At 42.0% G+C, this 18,727-nt stretch overlaps 3 protein-coding genes and 1 non-coding gene across 10 annotated transcripts in view; 1 reads left to right on the forward strand and 3 right to left on the reverse strand.

Annotated features, from left to right (window-relative positions):
• axin1 (axin 1) overlaps positions 1–4,182 on the reverse strand; it is a 36,839-nt gene extending 32,657 nt beyond the window's left edge. For 6 of the 7 annotated variants that reach the window (XM_037089517.1, XM_037089515.1, XM_037089514.1 and 3 more), the window contains exon 1: positions 3,963–4,182. The gene's annotated coding sequence lies outside the window, so the exon portion shown is untranslated. Of the gene's footprint in view, positions 1–41; positions 184–3,962 lie in introns of those variants that run through there. The other variant, XM_037089510.1, reaches the window with a different exon arrangement.
• A 105-nt stretch (positions 4,183–4,287) lies between these two features.
• Positions 4,288–4,359, forward strand: trnat-cgu. The gene has a single exon. It is a non-coding gene; the product is annotated as a tRNA-Thr (tRNA).
• Positions 4,360–7,770: 3,411 nt separating this feature from the next.
• On the reverse strand, positions 7,771–10,755 carry LOC119014759 (E3 ubiquitin/ISG15 ligase TRIM25-like). The gene has a single exon (XM_037090212.1). It carries the CDS (start codon positions 10,561–10,563, stop codon positions 8,887–8,889), a length of 1,677 nt encoding a protein of 558 aa, XP_036946107.1. The 5' UTR covers positions 10,564–10,755; the 3' UTR covers positions 7,771–8,886.
• A 3,031-nt stretch (positions 10,756–13,786) lies between these two features.
• Positions 13,787–17,001, reverse strand: zgc:92162 (group 10 secretory phospholipase A2). Its single transcript, XM_037089524.1, has 4 exons — positions 16,890–17,001; positions 15,441–15,609; positions 14,699–14,805; positions 13,787–14,209 (listed from the first exon to the last, which is right to left on the reverse strand). Exons 1-4 carry the CDS (start codon positions 16,924–16,926, stop codon positions 14,061–14,063), a joined length of 462 nt encoding a protein of 153 aa, XP_036945419.1. The 5' UTR covers positions 16,927–17,001; the 3' UTR covers positions 13,787–14,060.
• Between the last annotated feature and the right edge of the window lie 1,726 nt (positions 17,002–18,727).

Consider the following 18,727-nt stretch of genomic DNA (forward strand, 5'->3'; position numbering starts at 1 on the left):
TAGCTGGCAAAAGTAACTGTGACATGTTTTTGTAGGCTAACCTGGCAGATAGCATCATTCTGCTTCTTTTGACATAAAGCCTTGGGGATTTGCAGAGGAACACTGCAGGATAACACAAGTTCATCATACCTACATGTTTTATTCACCAAGATAATTTTCACAATTTAAACCACTTTTATTATTTTTGAAGCGTAAATACAACTGCTAGAAGTAAAAAGCTAACGTTAAGCTACAAACAAACTATACTTAAGTTGTGTGACTTTAGCGTCATCACCACTTAGCTTCCTACAAGCCTACACAATGACATATACTAGAACCAATCAACCAATCTACAAGTTGCAAAGACAGAGTGGGTTCAACTTGAGTCCACCATAAAGACAGACAAGTGAGAAGTTGAGCCACATGTTTGGAGTGATGATGCTTAAAGCCCCTGACAGCCTCTGTAGTCTCAGATAGCCACTTGTTAGCAACCCCATTTCAAATGACATTTACACATTCTGTAATACACTGTTCTGTGAATTATTTTTTGTCATAGAACTAAACGGGAAACTCTCTTAAGCTCGCAGCTTTTATGTCTCACTCCGGTCGACCTATACTGACCTAACTGTTAGCTGATGCTAAAGTAATCCAAAACATATATATATACTGTATATTTATAAACTATTAAAGGTATGGTTAGTTCAACAACTTAGAATAACTTTACACTTATTTGCTTTCTTTTGGAGAGTTAGCAATAACATGTTGTGTGCTAGCTAGATGATAAAAGTGGTGGTGAATTTGTGACTCTACTTCTAGGTGCCTTTCTTTGTGGTGTCGGTTTGGTTTAGGCATGAGGAGTGAGACTTGTACGGGTTACTAGACATTTAAATTGAATGCTTTTTAAGAACTTTTTAGACAAATCATCTTTTTCTCATTTAAGCACTGCAGACAAATGTAAAGATGGGTTTCATGTCAGAATATGATTGTTAAGTTAATCTACAATTGCTACATTAGGGTCAGTGGAAGGTTTAAAGACGTGTAACATCAGAGATGTGGACTTAAATTAAATGATAGATAACTGAAATCAGATAAAGCAAACACAATCCACTAACCAGCCCATCTACAGTTTAACGATTACCGGTAATATTTTATACCTTGTTTATTAAAACTGAACAAAAAGTGTAAAAAAACAACAATCTGCTGTTTTACTGGAGGTTATGTGGAACTTAATGCCAGAAAGTTACATGAAGTTACAGGTCACAAAGTTAGCTGCTGAATTTGAAATTCAAATAGTGAGATTTTTTTCTAGCATCGTACCACAAAAAGTAGCCTTAGAACTGTGACAACACTTGCTACAAGTTTAGATGAATGTAGACAAATCCATGAAAGTCTCAGGCAGAGAGGAATAACATTTCTGATTATCTGATTTAAAGCAATTCCAGTTGGGTTACACCTGCTGAGATGCAGTGCAGTTCATGTGAGATCCACCATGAGATGAAAACTTGACCTGATACGTTGCTGAGTCCTGCACGCTGAACAATGACATCATCCTCCAGAATCCTAAATCAATATAAATACACCCGGATGACTACACCAACATACTTACAGGAAGAAAATAAAAACCAGCCAGGGGACTTTTGCTAGACTGGTGCATTAAATCATTTTGCTGGTCAGTTATCAGAATGCAAACACAGAAAATAAACCTGCATCTCACTGCCGTTTACATAACAAAAGAGCAGTGTGCAGACACAAAATGTGTCTGTTGAACCAAAAAAAAAACAAAAAACTAAATATTCACACACAGATTCGGGGCACAGCAGTGTTCTTGCACAAGCGCAGCAAAAAATGAGATGATTCTTCAAAGCGATGCACCAATAAATAATTAAACAGATTGCTGCAGTGATACTTCTTATTCTCTCAGGGAGCGAGCGGCTTGGTGTTCCCCGCATGAACAAAAACAGATCTGGTGTGATCTCGGACTGGAACATATTGTATCTCTCCGGTTGTGATGCTGCAGAGGTTTATGATAAGAAACAGAAAATAATTTGATATTATAAAATCAACTAGAAATGCACATTTCTTTAGATTCACTGAGGCGATGAGTTTTTGTTATAGATGGAACAGCGACTGAGCTTTCAAGACATTTCGTTCAATAAAGCTTCGTTGTAGGGGCAGGGAGAGAATAAATTCTAAATATAATGGATGAAAAAGTGATATTTCATGCCCTGAAAAGGATTACAGCTCAACTGTTGGCATTCACATCCCCCCCCACACACACAAAAAAACCTTGGGACATGGGAGATTTATTGTGTGTCTGGAAATGATACGGCTCGTGGGGCTGGAATGAGCATAAACGCTGTCTAGAATTATTATTTTTCAGTAAAAGTTTTCAAACAGATGGAAAACTAAAGCAGAGCTGAACTCCCTGTGTCACATTTCAAGGTGCTCTGAATTAAATCTACCTATGTGGTTTATTCAGCAGAGGGCCCCCCTCCTCCTGTTCTCGTCTGCGTGCTGATGCCTCGCTGTAAGCAGGTCAAGGTGAATACTCCACATCTGTGATTTCCACTGCTAACTCATTCCCAATGGAAATGAGTCTTATTCATTTTTCAAACAGCCTCTAGGATATCTGATCCGAAAAAAAAAAGAGGAAAAAAAAAAAAAACGGGGGGGAAAGGCCCTCGGGCGAGCATTCATCTTTGATGTTTTGAAAAGAAAGACAGAGAAAAGCTGCAGTCGGGCTTCATGCATATTGTATCGCTGAGAAAAAGAATTACAGGCAGCCGACTGGTTCTCATAGTTATTAGCTATGCAAGCCCAATCTCACAATCTGAGTCCGCTCAGTATGGATTCACATACAATATCTTGACAAGACAGCATACTGTAACATTAGTGGTTCCCATAAACGTCATTAAGGGCTGATGTGGACACATTTCCATCACTTTTTAAAAGCATAATTTGTTAGAAATTGACTAAAAATAGAAATATAGACCAACAACTGAGATTAAATGAATTTGGAGGAGCCCTTTACGCATTTTTTTCCCATCCTAATTTTGTACCCTGTAGTTTTGCCAGAAGAAATTCAATTTCAGAATTTCAATACTTACATTATTAATGAGGTACTGATACAAATGTTTTGTTTTTTTTGTTTTTTTTTCCCATAACAGAGTAAACAAGCTGTTCTCAGAGGATAATAAGGTCCTGAGAACACTGTCTGAAGCTAGAGAGGTGGCAGTAGTTTATTTAGACAAAAATTGATTATGATGACCCCTGACCTTTTCTCTGGCACCACTGTCAGGCCAGAATTTCCATTTAACAGCATTTTTTACAAGATGTTGCTTTGCGTTTTGTTTCTGTCGTCACACATTAGTGCTGTATGTCAAAAGCGAGTACTTCAGGGGCTCAAGAGCCTAATTGATATATTAGTTTGGCGATATAGTCAGCTGATATTAGCCCACTGAGGCAATGTGATTGTGATTCTGGGCTATATTAACACAACTGATTTGATTTGATTTATGAACCAGTGCCTTTTCTTTTATAACCAACAGCTTAACCTTACTGGTATACAATTCAAAACCACATAATACACTTAAACATGATAGAGGAATGTGCTTGCTATATGTACATCACTGCAGGTTTTACTGCTCTTCTCTGTCTTTTCTTTTGCTTTGTCTTTGTAACACGTAAAAAAATAGCTTTTTGGGTAATGCTGCCATTTTCACCCATGCTTCATCACGTGTTGTATTAATATCCACTGCCACCTCTTAAATTACCTCAACTAGACTTGCTGAATTTGCTTAGCAGGGCGATATGATCTGCTGCTTTCCCTTCCCTGCAGGTAGGTGGCGTCACCTTTAATTGTGTTGAACTGCTTTGTTTGTCAATAAATTAAACACGTGTATTTAAAAGAGAGAGAGAGAGAGAGAGAGAGAGAGAGAGAGAGAGAGAGAGAGAAGGAGGATAACGGTGTAATGAGCGCTCACCTCCTTTGTGCCTCTTTGTTGTTGCTGACACTGCAGGGAGGCGAGCAGAGACCTCTGCTGCTGGAAGCTGCCATCGACACGGACACACGCTGTGCGCACACGGCAGGTAACAGCCCCCCCTGGTGGTCAGGTTACGGCAGCGCGTGCATCCACGTAGCCTGTCTCAACAGCTCACGTGGTTCGTGTGTTTGTCGGAGGGAGGAAGTCGAGTCTGTCATGTAAAGAACAATGGCAACATACCGCGCCCTCATATTTATGGCCTGCTAGCACAGAGACAGGGTGAAAATGAGAAGTTCTTAAAGGCATCTGATTAGAAATCAGCGCAGGCGCGGTGGCCAAGTGGTAAGGCGTCGGTCTCGTAAACCGAAGATCGCGGGTTCGAACCCCGTCCGTGCCTTTTGTATACAGCTATCTTCAATAGACTCACCCTGTCATGTATGATAATACTGATATTTTTGTATTTGTATACCAATCTTATCATTTTTGAAAAGTCAGCTACACTGACCAAATCTACATTGTGTATTTCTGTGCTGATTTGACAAATAAAGATCAAGGATTATCTATTTGTCAAGCTACAACACAGGATTGTGCAATGAAATGAAAGTCAAAGTGCTTAATCGTAGGGAAGTGGACATATTTCAGTTTCTTGAAGACGTTTCACCTCTCATCCAAGAAGCTTCTTCAGTTGTAATAACTGGAGGGGAGCTGTAGGCCATCTTGGCCGGAGAAGACAGATAGTGGAGGAGTTGGCCTACGACATTACTTATCACCCACCTACACTGCAGTACTGACAGTTTAACAACCATTCACACCTGGGCTCACTTGGCCCTTGCAACCCACATGAAGGCTTGTTGGGTCAACAACCCCTAAAGTGGCCTTAACAACTCTGTAACTCTGACACTCCCGCACAGAATTTAAAAGCTTACAATTCCCCTCCATGTGGTTAGAACTGAAGAAGCCTCTTGGATGAGAGATGGAACGTCTTCAAGAAACTGAAACACGTCCAGTTGCCAACAAAATGTGTTGCTGACTACGAAACTTCACTTGATATTTCCCATCAGCATGGGGTTGAGTAGTTAATGACTTAAGTTTAATTATGATCAGTGTCTTTAAGTTTGGTTTCAGATTTACCCCTTTTTTGATATCATTGCGGATGTTCCTGCAGAGATCATTTAACCAGACGTTGAGCAGGTATGTTCTGAAGGTTTGAGTTGAAACAACCTCCCCCCACGTTTACCCAGCCTGCATCAATCAGCTGTGTATTTTTCAAGATTCCATCAAAATGTAATTTAACAGTGTTTTGCACAGTATTCCAGTGTGCACACTCATCTGGAGGAAGACTGGCACGGTTTCCTGGGTAACGCTCATTGTATGGCATCAATGATTCATATCCGCTTCATGCTGCGGCGTATCATTGCGTTCCATCTGTTGTAAGTGACCTGCTGTAAACTGATGTGTGATGATGGGAAGGAAAGGACTGGAAGCTGCTGTAGTGTTTTGCAAAAAAAAAAAAAAACCCTTAGTCTGCAACATCCACAGCACATCTCTGGTGGATAATGTCCAACCTTCAACTGCCATCGCTGTGAGGTTAAATGCTGCTTTTAGAATGTAAATCAGCACCTTGGTCGTTGCAAACAACATCCAGATGGTGAAACTGCCGGTCCGGGAGGTTATTCATCATTGTTTTTCATGACACGATGCGAGCACGTAAACAAACAAAATATGGCAAGGGTTTGATTTACACGCAGAGCTCTGTCATGTCTCCTCACATTACAATTCAGCGTTGCGGTGAAGCGCTCGGTGATGAGGAATTTGTGCTCTAATCGTTTGAGATCATTTTTCCACAGCAGCTCTAAAAAAAAAAGAAAAAAAAGAAAAAAAGCTCATCGTGCTGTCAAGGCCATTGTGATTGACATGCTGCAGTGCCAGCAGCTTGTTACCATGGTAACCTGTATGATTTTTATGCTGGTGTGTGTGTGTGTGTGTGAGAGAGAGAGAGTAGTGTCAATAATGACAGTCTAAAAAACACCGATCCCATAATCTATGAAAGTAATATAAGTCAATTCTGTTTTTTCCTCCCCAGGAGGATTTCCTGGGAGGACAGATGGTGAGAGAACAAATACACTGACATGGTTTGTTTAATTTTTTCTATCTTTTTTTGTTCTCTACAACCCATCAACCTCACCTGATATTACTTTATGGTGGACGAACAGATCTGGAGACAGTTAGAATTAAAGCAGAATGTCACCCCGAAATAATGTTTCACCATAAACGTGAACCTAAAGGAGCACATGACACAATCTCACTCTGGTGAAAACGAGCATGTCGCGTCACATTTCCTCAGCAAGCTCAGGAAAGCAATTATCAGGACCGTTCTAAATAGTTTTTTTTTTTTTCCTTTTCACACCTGCTGTTCAAACTCCAGATATAGCAACGGGAGAAGTGTGTGCATTCTTTACATTTTGATGATCAATCCGCCCTTTTCGCTGGTGACTTTGTGCCACAGATGGAGGCGGTGTGGGAGACAGATCTCTGTTAGTCTTCTCTAAGCTGGTTTAACAACGCAGATAATCACTGCCCTTCTAATTAGTAGACGTGTGCTTCCCCGAGGGAGCTAATTGGCCAGATTTAGTCACCACATTCTTCACCTCACTTTTCATTTTCACATTATGTGACACTGTTTGATTGAGTTTCCCATATTTCATCCTGAAATATAACCCCACTGGCTGCTTCCTGAATTGATCAACTCATAAATTACAGTGAATTCAGCCCCCTGGTGGACGCCTGAGGTAACGACAGATGATGGAAACATTAATCCAAATAAACTTTTGCGTGTCAGTTGTGATAACTGGCTGCTTAAATAACACTGTAAATGAGTTGTGTGCAGATTTTGCACTGCAAATTTTTTCCCCTCCCTGAACTTGGTCATTAACAAGAATCATTATCACACTTTTAGTATTATTGTCACACATATTAAACCCTAACTAGTATGGTGTCTTCCCTCTTGAATTTATTGTATAATATTTACAGTGATTGAATGTAACTAAGTAGCTATATTTGACCAAATACAATGAAGTACTTTGTTTGATTATCCCATCTGCTCCCTTATACTTACACTCCACTACATTTTGGAGGTGAATATTGTTCTTGCACTCTCCAACATTTATCTGACAACTTTAGTTACTTTACAGATTACATGTTGCATCAGAGCCAAAGTATCACATTTTCAAACTGATCTAGTCTGATGTTAAGAAAAAACATCAGGCCATGCCGATCAGTAGTGTTACTAGTACTTTCAATACTTTTCATACTTTACTTAAAACTATATTAATACTAGAGATAATTCAACAATATTTTAACACGATATTTGTGCTTCTCTTTAAGTTTAATGTTTGGGTACTTTTTACGACACAGAATATTTACAGACAAAATCACATTTTTACTGTGTTGTAGACTTCCTTTCAAGTCATGCAGAATTTAATTTAATTTAGCGTGCCCTGTGTAATTATACAAGCATTCGTACTTTTGTGACGGAACCACATCACTTTTTTATATCCTTTATTTTAATTTCTTTAAATTCTCCTCTTCAGAACACAGACAGGGCTAAAACAGGAGGAGGAGGATGAAAGAGTGTGTAACATGCAGGATGTTGGCAGCAGGTCCTGGTCTGCTGCTGCTGCTGCTGCTGCTGCTGCTGCTGCTGCTCGCCACACACACGTTGATTTCCTCGTTGTTCGCGTGGGCGGTAGCACTCTGAACCGAGACTGGAAGTCCATCAAAACTGTGTCTCCAATTGTTGTTTTGGGGATTTTATATAATTAAACACAACACAGCACATCAGCAGAGAGTCGAGCAAACGTGTCCTTGAAAGAAAACAAAGTGCCTGGAGAGTCCCAGCAGGAACACAGAACTTGTGCTGATGGGAAGTCAGACTTTGTTCGGCACATGGTTGTTATTGTTTATGTTTGGAGCTGTTTAAGCCAAGACTTCATTGTGTGCCATCTGGCTCTCGGCTGGGGAGCCAAACAGTTGATTAAAGGACGCAATTAGCGTGGAACAGGTTCTGTCGGCTCGCCCCGGCAGGGATTAAAGAATGCGCTCATTCATTGTGACAAACACGCTGTCATGCATATGTAGGATGGGCGACTGGCATTTCTTCAGTCGCTGGTTTTCCTTCAAGAGCGCAGCACTGCTCCTGAAATGTTAACACGAGGTCAGCGCAGGTTGTTTTTTTTGTTTTTTTGTTTTTTATGTGTCAGTTTGTGGTGTTTCAGGAGGGAAACTGCCTCAGTCACAATCACATTTCAGTTTCACGGTGTCACTATCAGCTCGGTATGACACCCTGGAAGGACGGCAAGAAGAAAAATACTTTGTCTGCTCTTTAAATGTATTATATAATCATTCAGCTCATTCAGACATCTCATCACAATCGCTTTGTATGACCAGAATCTCAGCTGTTTAAAAGAAAATAATATTACAGTTTCAAAATACAGCATCGTGCCTAATTTGTGCATCAGCAATCAACATTTTTATTTTAATTGAATATAAAAGTGGTTATAGATTGTTTTGCAAACGTGTGATCTGCTTTCACTCTTCAGACTCCTGCAGTGGGAGAGAAACAATAATGTCTCAAAATATTGATGCAAATAGCCAACAAACATTCAGAGCGCGGAGAGGTTTTACGTTTCCATGCAGTAAGGTTTTGGTAAACATTACTCATCATGGAAGGAGGAAGAAGCGCCATCTAAAGCAACTCAAGCATTTACAGAACAACGAATGAGAAGACGTCGGTAATGTTCGATTGAGAGTTCATCTCTGTGCAGCAAAAAATAAATAAATCTGATTTCAGCAAAAAACATGAAGACAAAGTCATTTTAAGAATTAAACATCAGATCCAATCCGCTCTCCCTTAAATGACACCTGTCTACTTGAGTTTGCGGATCTCAGCATTGCCTCCAAAAGACTCCCGAATCCAAAGTCCAGCATGGAGAGGCTGAGTGAACATGGTGTGGACTCTGTGGAGGAGAGTCATGGTCTCAGTGATCCTGTAGAACGACAGAATACCTGCACTGTGATCCAGGTACACTCCGACTCTGGAGGACCGAGGACCTGAGACTAGAGTTCTAACATTGTTGTACCAAGACTTAAAACAGTTTTGGTGACAGTATAACGCCCAAGATTTGTCATTTCCTCCAAATTCACATTCATCCAACCTCCCTGCTCTGGTGATACTGTTGTATGCAACAGCTATACCAACTCTTCCCCATCCGCACTCCACCTCCCAGTAACAACGCCCAGTCAGACTCTCTTTACTCAGGACCTGATGCCATCCAGTGAACCTGTCTGGGTGACTGGGATAAGGCTGATTTAGAGGCGTGCTACTTGCTTTTCTGTTCCCATCAGATAATAACAGCTTCCTGTGTGCTGTGTTTGGCTCCAGTGTGATTTCACGTGAATATTTTAAGAAGTCAGCTCTGGTCTTGGGCTGTGGTTGTGACACCAAAACTAACACCTTAGCTACTTTCTCTAAGATTTTCGGCCATTCTTCCCTCAAAATGTTCTGCAGTTTATCCCTGACCTCTGACACGGCCGCTGTCACATCCTCAAAGTACCTCAGAGGAAGGATTTTGATGCGGGATGAGTGTGTAGCCTGGCTGAGTTGTGACAGTGAGGGGTAGTTGTGTAGAAAGTGGTTGTGATCCTCTGTGTGTGAGAGCTTCTCCAGCTCAGCGTCTCTCCTCTTCAGCTCAGTGATCTCCTGCTCCAGCTTCTCCTGAAGCTCTCTGACGTCACTCACTTTAGTCTTCTGCTGCAATCTCACCAGCTGCGTCACATCCGAGCTTCTCTTCTGTATGAGACGGATCAGCTCGGAGAACATCTTCTCACTGTCGTCCACTGCTTTATCAGCAGAGCGGCTGATGGCCTCCACCTCCTGCTGAAGCACCTTCACATCCTCCTCTCTGCCCTGGATTCTCTGCTGGATGTTTTGTCGGCTCACCTCGAGCTCTCTCTGCTTCTCCGCCCTCTCTGCTGCAGCTGAAACTGTGTCGTGGCCTTTGTGTTCATCCATGGAGCAGAGATAACAGATACACCGCTGATCAGTGCGGCAGAATATCTTCATCACCTCGTCGTGACGAGAGCAGATGTTCTCCTGGAGCTTCTCGGAGGGGTCCACCAGCTTGTGTTTCTTTAATTGAACCACGTCATAGTGCTGTTGGAGGTGTTTCTCGCAGTAAGACACCAGGCAGACCAGACAGGATTTGAGGGCTTTCAGCTGTCTCCCAGTGCAGACATCACAGGCCACGTCCTCAGGTCCAGCATAGCAGAGATCAGCAGGAGCAGCCTGGGGTTCAGTCTTCCTCAGCTCCTCCACTAAAGCCGCCAACATGGTGTTTTTCACCAGGGCAGGCCTCGGTGTGAAGCTCTGCCTGCACTGAGGGCAGCTGTTGGTTTTCTTCTCTTCCTTTTCATCCCAGAAGCCTTTAATACAGTTCATGCAGTAGCTGTGTCCGCAAGGAATAGCCACTGGATCCGTCAGTAGATCCAAACAGATCGAACAGGAGAAGGTTTCCCGCTCCAGCTGGACAGCTTTCGCCGCCATTTCACCTCTTGTGGCAACGGCTCCGTGAGTTTCACTTTCCTACAAGTGAAACTATTTTTAGCGGCGATCTGAACACAATGTGTTTTCTGCAGTGAGCGGGGCCCGTCTGCTCTCGCACTCCCCCATGTTGGTGACACCCATCTTCGATCTGTAGATCTGAGGGAGAGGAAACGAGGAAATGTGCAGACAGAGTGGAGCTGGCTGTGTGTGAGAGCAGGAGGAAGAAGAGGGGGGAGTTATAAAGGGTTCAAGTTTCAGCTTTATTGTCATTATGCAATACGGGATTGCACAATGATAAGCAGACACACTCACACACTCACACACACACACACACACACACACACACACACACACATACATACACTGCAGCCAAAATTCAATCACAGTCCTATAAACAGATAAAGATGTTGAATTAAAGGTCCCATAGTGTAGAAAGAGAGATTAAAAGCGGGTCTAGGTGCTTTATATACTATTTCATGTAGAAAAGCCACTGGCAGAGCTGACGTGGAAACATGGCGGACGGTGCCTGCTCATGCCTGTGAGAGCTGACCAATCAGAGCAGACTTAAAGGGACAGGAACTAAAACAGAGTGCTCAGGCAGTGATTGGAGGTGCTGCAGCAATGACAACAGTATGATAAAAATATAGGATGTTTCATGTTAAATTATGTACAAGAGATATCAGATTTATGCTCGTCTCGCAGCAGCTCTGGTCACTCAAACTCTGCAATGTTCCTTTTGCTAAAAGAAAAAGTTAAGATCAAAATATTTTTGCTTGAGAAAGCGCAGCCTCTGTTAGGAATGCTAAACAGATGAGGGCTCTGCAACTGCGCAGCAATATCTAGCTTCTGATCACACAAACTCAAACAGCTGCGACTGGCAAATTATCTACTTCAGCTAAGAATATATCTAACTGAATGAATATTTTTAGTTTTAACACCACAGAAACAACACGTTCTTTCTCGTTGATATAGAATGGGTTGTTTGCATGTAAACACTCTCAGTTAAATGGGATTTACAGTAATTTGTGGTAAGAGCAGAGCAATGTCAGCAAAACCTTAATTGCAATAAGTTTTATTTTGATTTGCACAAATTAGAGGTAGAACAACCCGCACAAACAGGAAAGTGGGGCACTGAACCACCCTCTGAGATGAAGCGTACGACTTCCACAACTTCCAGAGCTCGCTCCTCGCTGAAGGTTGGACACAATCGCGCAAGTGTTTGTGGGCCATGACCCAGATACTTATTTCCCAGTCCTGGACGCTGCACGGCGGCATCATCTCCCATTTCAGTCCACACACACACACTCATGAGCTGAGCGGTGCACTCGTACGACAAAGACACTGTGTTTCCTGTGTGAGCTCGCTGATGCTGTTGAGGAGCGCGAACGCTCACTTCAGTGGTAACATCTGGGAGGGCTGTGTTTACTGTGATTGCAGGCCTGACGGTGGTGCTGTTTACTGGGTGTCAGAGGGGAAATGAAGGCTTTGACTTGACTATCAGCGGCTTGATCTGAAGGGTTTTCCCCGAGCCAAACCCAAAACCAACTGCGGTGGACCAAAATAGAGTAACTTACTGTGTGTTAAACATTCAAACTCACAGTCAGCAACAGGCAGCTCGTTTACAGGAACTTCAATACATAAAATATGATTTATACACACCAGAATAACAGTGATATCAGCTTAATTTAACATCATTAATGAGTGCTATTTCTGTTATTGTCTCAGTGTCTATGCATACAGTAAATGCTCAGTTCCTGTGGAGTCATTGAGCTCCAAGTTCAGTACCTACGGCACCATCTACAGGTGAATATCTAAACTTCACACTTTACAAACCAGCTGACTTTCTGTTATTTCTTCTGTGAAGGCTTCCCACTCTGCAAAGTTCGTAAGGGTGAAATGCATTTCTTGTGTTTTCTCCTGTGAAGAGGAGAGTATACTAAGAAACCCTGTGACATCCACATACAGATCATTGTTCACTAATGTTTAACAGTCTGCAAATATTTGTATTATTTGCCATTAAAATCTGTTTACATTCGGACGTCCTTTGCTTATTTTCTCTGTGTGTGTTGTAAGTGGCAGGTGCCGCTTGGCGACACCTCGGCCTGCACAATCGTCCTCCTGATTCACATTTTCACATTTAATTTTCGACTTGTGACTGAACGTCTGCCATTGTAATCTGTATATGTTGTGGTTTTGTTGGTCTGTTCCCTACATGTGACATCTACTAGATGTCTGTCCTGCCAGCGAGAATAATCCCTTCTTGAAGTTTCTTCTATTTTTTTTCCTGCAAAATAGATTATTTAAGGGGAAAACTTTACTCACTCAACTCGAGGACATAAAGACAGAAGATGTTGGTGCACTGTACGGATTGTAAAGCCCACTGAGGCGCTGCGATTTGTGATTTCTGGCTGTAGAAACAAAATTGACTTGACTTGAAACAGCCGATGAGGTGATGCGTGTGTTCATGATTTTAAGGGGACATGAGATCACTTAACAGCTATTTAGCGACTGTAGACTTCCTGGAAAATCTCCTCAAAGAACAACAATCTAAAACCATGTTGTGATGCTATCAAAACATTTCAAAGGAATGTTCATGTCCCTTTGCAGGAAAGGGTCTAAGAGTACTAAGAGTGAGTACTTTTACTTTTGGCACTTCAAATGTATTTTCATGGTAATTAAACACATCTTTTACCTATAACAGTGTATTTCTACACTGTGTTACTGCTAAGATCTGTGTACTTCTACTGCCTCTGCAGACAATGCAGCTGAAATATTAAAACACTGGATCCAGAGGGGGAAAAAAAAGGGAGAAACATGTGTCACAGCAGACTTTAAAATAGAAACGCAGCGAAAACCTCAGCTTGCCTTATTAGCTCACTGAATTTCCAAACTGCTTTTTTTAAAACCCCCGATGAATGAAGTGTAGTCAGAGGCATTCCCAAAGCACAGGGAGTCGACCTCACAGTTACACGGCAGGCAGCGACCGGCGTGATACTCCAACAAATAAAAGTACTGTTGAGAGCACCGGCTATCTGATCGCTCCTCGGCTGAATAACATTCGACCTTCAGTCTGAGCTTTGACTGAGTTTCGACAGAGAAATGCTCAAGTTACCTTTTTCCTTGTGTGACTCTATTGTGGCTGTAAACCTTGGAGCTTTTAAGGCGGTCACGGAAAAATCACAACTCTAAATGCAGCTTAATGTAGTGTAAACTCTTTTGTCTTTTATTAAAACAGTATTCAATGTAAAAGGTATCTGCAAAAACACAACAGCGTGCTTTCACATTTTAATTAAAAGAGCCACTGATTACAAGAGCCCTCACCTGATTAAATGTTCCTGTCTCTGTTCCTACAGCAGGGAGGAAGACGGGAACTTATTTTATGTACACTTACAAAAAACACAAGTGTCATTGGTTATTTTTACAGCAAAGCCGTTAACATTTTCACTGTAACATGTTCTATTTACAAAAGGCACACGGGACACATGGGTGCAGCTCTGTCAGTAAATATTACACATGGGATGTTCGTGACCGCAGAGAAAATCTGGCCACAGGGCATATTTCCGGATGAAAGGAGCTTTCCTCAAACATCTCGCAGCGTTTCTGTCGCACTTGCACAGCAGCTTTTCACATTTGTCCTCCAAATCGTCTGCAAAGAAGAACACACACGACCACGGTGACATCTGCTGCTTTGTCAGTGCTTGTAAAGACTTTATTCACTCTGCCTCCAAATGGTTCATGTGCTGTAGAAACAATTATAGTGATTATTATTATTCTAAGTTTATATAGATTTTTTTAAGTACCAAAAATAGTTTCGTGACATTGTGCTAATCATGTCTTCTTGTCTGTCTTGGATTGTAGAAATGTAATCTATGGACGAAATACAGAAGTAGTAGTACAGAAATAACAATGGGTTTATGGGGGCTTGAAATTCCATGAGCTATATGTTGTAAACTTCCTGTCCATCTCGTCCAATCAGCTGCCTTCATACTGATACTTCATAACCACTGTGGATACCTGTAGATCGGGCTGATCTGTGTCAGTGCTTTATGCTGGTTATCATCACAGCATCTGTCTTATTATCCAAATACAAACACACAAACATTTGCATAGCCATTAAAAAAAAAAAATGTGTTACCACACTCAGCTGTCTTGTCTTCACACGTCCACTGATACTGGTCTGTTTTGGTTTGGCAGCCGAGGCGTTCTGCATCTCCGTAACAGCAATCGTGTCTGTGGCAACACCTATGTACATATTCAGAAAGATTAACAGTGTGATAAAATGTCTTTGTTGTGAAGACTGAACTCCAGACCAGACAAAGACAGGGTCGAGAAGGCAATAGTCACAGCCCTGTGGTTAGAATCACACCACGGCTATTTTAAAGGCAGGGCAGGATCACCACATGAGTTTTCACAACAGATAGTTAGAAGTTAACTGGTTTGAGGGGGTTCCATGTCTTGCGGCGAACGAGGCAAAGCAATAGTCGGCAGTTAGGATTTGGGTGTGGAATTTTTGGACCTATTTTGAAGTACCCAATGGACCGAGTGAGTCTGCTCAATCTGGATAACATCCCCTTCTTTTCCATCCCATCGCCCAGCATTTGTGGTTCAGTCCACTCATTCAGAAGCGGAAACTGTGTGTAGGCTATACGTAGGATGACAGGGAAGAACCAGAGGCATCCAGGGGGAGGAAAACATGTGTGAGAGAGGAGGGCTAACCATCACCACTGCACGCTGAATTATATATCTTCTACATCACATAATGTATAGGTGGGCCGTATAGAGAGTCAGCTGAGTGTTTACAATTTGCTGCACACTATCATCAGGTGTCCGGCTGTGATATTCTTGAATTCCGTTCTTTTTAAAAGCCGTTTCCTCACCAGTCTGCTCTGTCTCTGGGCCAGCCCTGGCCCCCGAGTCCACAGTAGCATCCATACATCATGTAAGCCAAGGCCGATCTCCCGGTGCTGCATTTGATGGCTCCTGCCAACTCTAGTAACCCTCGCTTTGTCCGCTGGGACCTGCGTGCCGCCGCAGAGGCCACGGCCACTGTAGAGAGAAATAAACAAAGAAAGGGGTTATTTGAACACTCAGTTGCAACTTAATTAATTATACTTCAGAAGTACTTTATCATGTTTTTTTTCCAACAGAGATAATGAATAAAGTGTCCTCTAGCGTGCCCTTCCAGAGGAAAAAACAGTGTGAAGTGCCATCTCTTTACTGTCAGTGTACCACACTGGTGCCCCTCAAACATCCTGAGTTTGCCACTGATGAATCCTGAAGGTCGTCATGTTCAGTTTCTATCGGGATTGCATTGAAAAGTTCAAGTTTTTGAGTGCTGGGGACATGTTTCTAGGTCTGCAGCTCATGACTATTTCATTGTCGATCAATCAGTCGATTATCTTCTAAATTAATCAATTAGTTGTTTGGCCCAGAAATGTCCTTTGGCCCAATGGCTCATTGTTTCCCAAACCGGAAGTCATGAAATGTTTTGTTTTGTCCACTATCAAAAGGAATTCAATAACTCTCATGAAGGAAGAAAAGACCCACAAAATATTTACATTAAATAAGATGGAATCTGATTCTTTTTTCATCAAAAATATACCCAAACCGATTAATTGATTATCAAAATACTTAGCCACTAGCTGATTAATCAATTAATCATTGCAGCTTCTGATGTTTTCCACCCCACTTGTATCAACAAGGGTAAGCTGAATAACCTTAACACTTGTGTGTATACTACAATATGACCATACAGGTGAATCAGCACCTCTGTTTAAGAGTTTCACACTGAACTGAACATCACAGCCTTCATGAAGGAAGGATTGATTTGTGTCTGAGCTCAGTGGACCTGATAAACTGGCAGCTGACTGTAAAAAGCTCCATTTCTGAAGCCTAACCTTGGTCACAGGGTGGAAAGGTACATGCACATTTAAGTCTGTTCCTTCATAAGACACGTGCGCGTGTTTCTGCAGTGCTATAGGGAAAAACAGGACTCCAAGGGTTGACTTTACACTGAGTCACATCTCACACCACATGAACACCAGGAATCTACCCTCTGTCTGGGCAGACATACAGACTTGACTTGACTTAAATGATGGCAGTTTGTAATCTTGTAGAACTTGTAGTAATTTGGTTTGTTTGCACATCCTGCCTCAGAACAACACTTTCACTGGATTGCTGAGCAGATGTAAACACGGGTTGTGTCCCCTCTAAGCTGTTACCTGCACCGACTGCCTCTGCATCCCTTGAAAATAACTTCTGAAGTCTGCTGCATTTCAAAACTAATCAGAGATCCACAGTAGTCAATAGGTCAATAATGAACCTACCTGATAGCAGGAGGAGTATCCGGTAAAACGCAGCCATGGTGTGCAACAGGCAGCTGAACTCCACACGAGTCACTCACACTCTGGGTGTAGCTTTGAGTGGAGAGCTTTTTTTAGATGCTGTTTGGGTAATCTCCTGCACATCACCATTGGCCAGAGGCTTATCCATGGTGATGCCCCCTAGAGGAAACAGCCTGAAGCTTTCACTGCTTCTTTCTCAGCTGGACCAAGAGTCTCCGTGTTTGTACTCCAAGTTTACCACCTGTGCTGGTGTCCTTTGTGGCAGATGAAATAGATTGTGTGTAACTTCTTTAAAGCTTTGTAAAAATACAAACATATTTGTCTCTATATATCCATCATTCCAGACTTTGCGAAAACTTTGCGCTTCATTTGCTTAACATCACTCTTTATTTTTTTTTGTCTTAAATGTTCTTTTTGTCTTTGTCCTCGCCTCTGAAATATGTTGTACCAACCCTGCAGCGCAAGATTGAAGCGAAAAGTTTGCGACTCTTTTACTGAACCAGATGTTACATAAACAGGCAGGAAGGCAAATCAAACACTATACATTTTACAGACCAGACACTCAGAATGCTAACTTTAATTTCAAATTAATGGTTTACACATAAAACTCAAGAGAGCAAATTATTATGATGTCACAGTGATGATGACCTTTGACCTTTTGGATATGACACATCTTTTCTTCATCATTCTATCCTATCAGACATTTGTGTAAAAGTTTGTCATGATAAATCTCACAGACACCTGAGCCAGCACCACGAACAACAACAGAGCAGCCGCGCTAAATCAACTCTTAGATGCCAAACTAGATAGAAATGTGTGACATAATGGCATAGTGTGGTGTCACAAAGTCACAGAATAAAAGGCGGGACTACTGCAGGGTGTTTCAGGCACCTTTTTCTGTGGGAGAGAGGAGTTCCTGTTGGTGAGAACATCAACCCTTTTTACCTTTACATGCTCAAGAACAAGTATAAAGCACTGAAGGGAAGGGGGAAAAAAGCACAACAGGTATCCTTTAAAAGTTATTATTTCTAAATTCTGTAAGTCGGTAGTCGTATCGAAAGTTGTTTGATGAAGACACGTGTGGAGCTGATAATTATGCTGGTGCAAATTAAAAGAAAGCCAGAGACGTCTCGAGCTCGGGGGATAACTGTTGCTCACACAGCACATTTTTAGTCACTGTAAGCAAAACATTATAAGGTTTCACTACCCCACAACAAATTCACCCAGACTTGTAGATTATGGTAATTACACTCCCATGATATAGTTTTCCCTCCAGACTGAAGTCTCTAATCCGTCTTCTTCCTGTTGTAAATAAACGCGTCTGTGGGGTGAACAGAAGCGGCTCCTCGCCGTAAAACAAGTGCTACAAAAACAGACTGTGGCTGTTTGTATTGTCAGCATGACTTACTGAGCCCCAGTCCAAGTGTCTGGATTCAACAGGGGAGATTGTTTGTTTGACAAATTGCACACCTGGTCTGAATTGTGTCATATCACCGCATTTCATCTTTTTATTATGTTTTTCTGAGTGTGTATTTTCAGCTCCGCCGCACCGGACCCTGTTGTCATTCATAATGTGGTAATGTCAGGGCAGCTAAATCATAAAAGGGTTGTGATAACAGGGGACACATTCACAGTGTTGTTCTGACTTAGTTCCTCAGTGATGCCTCTGCACAACGTGAGATAAGCGCCTCCTCCTGGTAGTTATTGTAGCTGCTGGGACGACTGCACCGCATGAGAGGAGACGCGTCCCTCGATCCCCCTGTATCTGATCGTCTGAGGCCCAGACAATCCATCGTCTCAAAACATCCAGTCAACATTTA

This window comes from Acanthopagrus latus, chromosome 23 (assembly GCF_904848185.1).
Source record: "Acanthopagrus latus isolate v.2019 chromosome 23, fAcaLat1.1, whole genome shotgun sequence".
Taxonomy (NCBI): Eukaryota; Metazoa; Chordata; class Actinopteri; order Spariformes; family Sparidae; genus Acanthopagrus; species Acanthopagrus latus.

Bases quoted from the DNA above. Each gene is read 5' to 3' on its own strand.
- LOC119014759 (XM_037090212.1), bottom strand. From the start codon at position 10,563: ATGGCGGCGAAAGCTGTCCAGCTGGAGCGGGAAACCTTCTCCTGTTCG.
- zgc:92162 (XM_037089524.1), bottom strand. From the start codon at position 16,926: ATGGCTGCGTTTTACCGGATACTCCTCCTGCTATCAG. The intron at 15,610-16,889 runs GTAGGTTCATTA...TTCTCTCTACAG, and splicing joins GATACTCCTCCTGCTATCAG to TGGCCGTGGCCTCTGCGGCG. The intron at 14,806-15,440 runs GTGAGGAAACGG...ATATGTACATAG, and splicing joins CCCAGAGACAGAGCAGACTG to GTGTTGCCACAGACACGATT.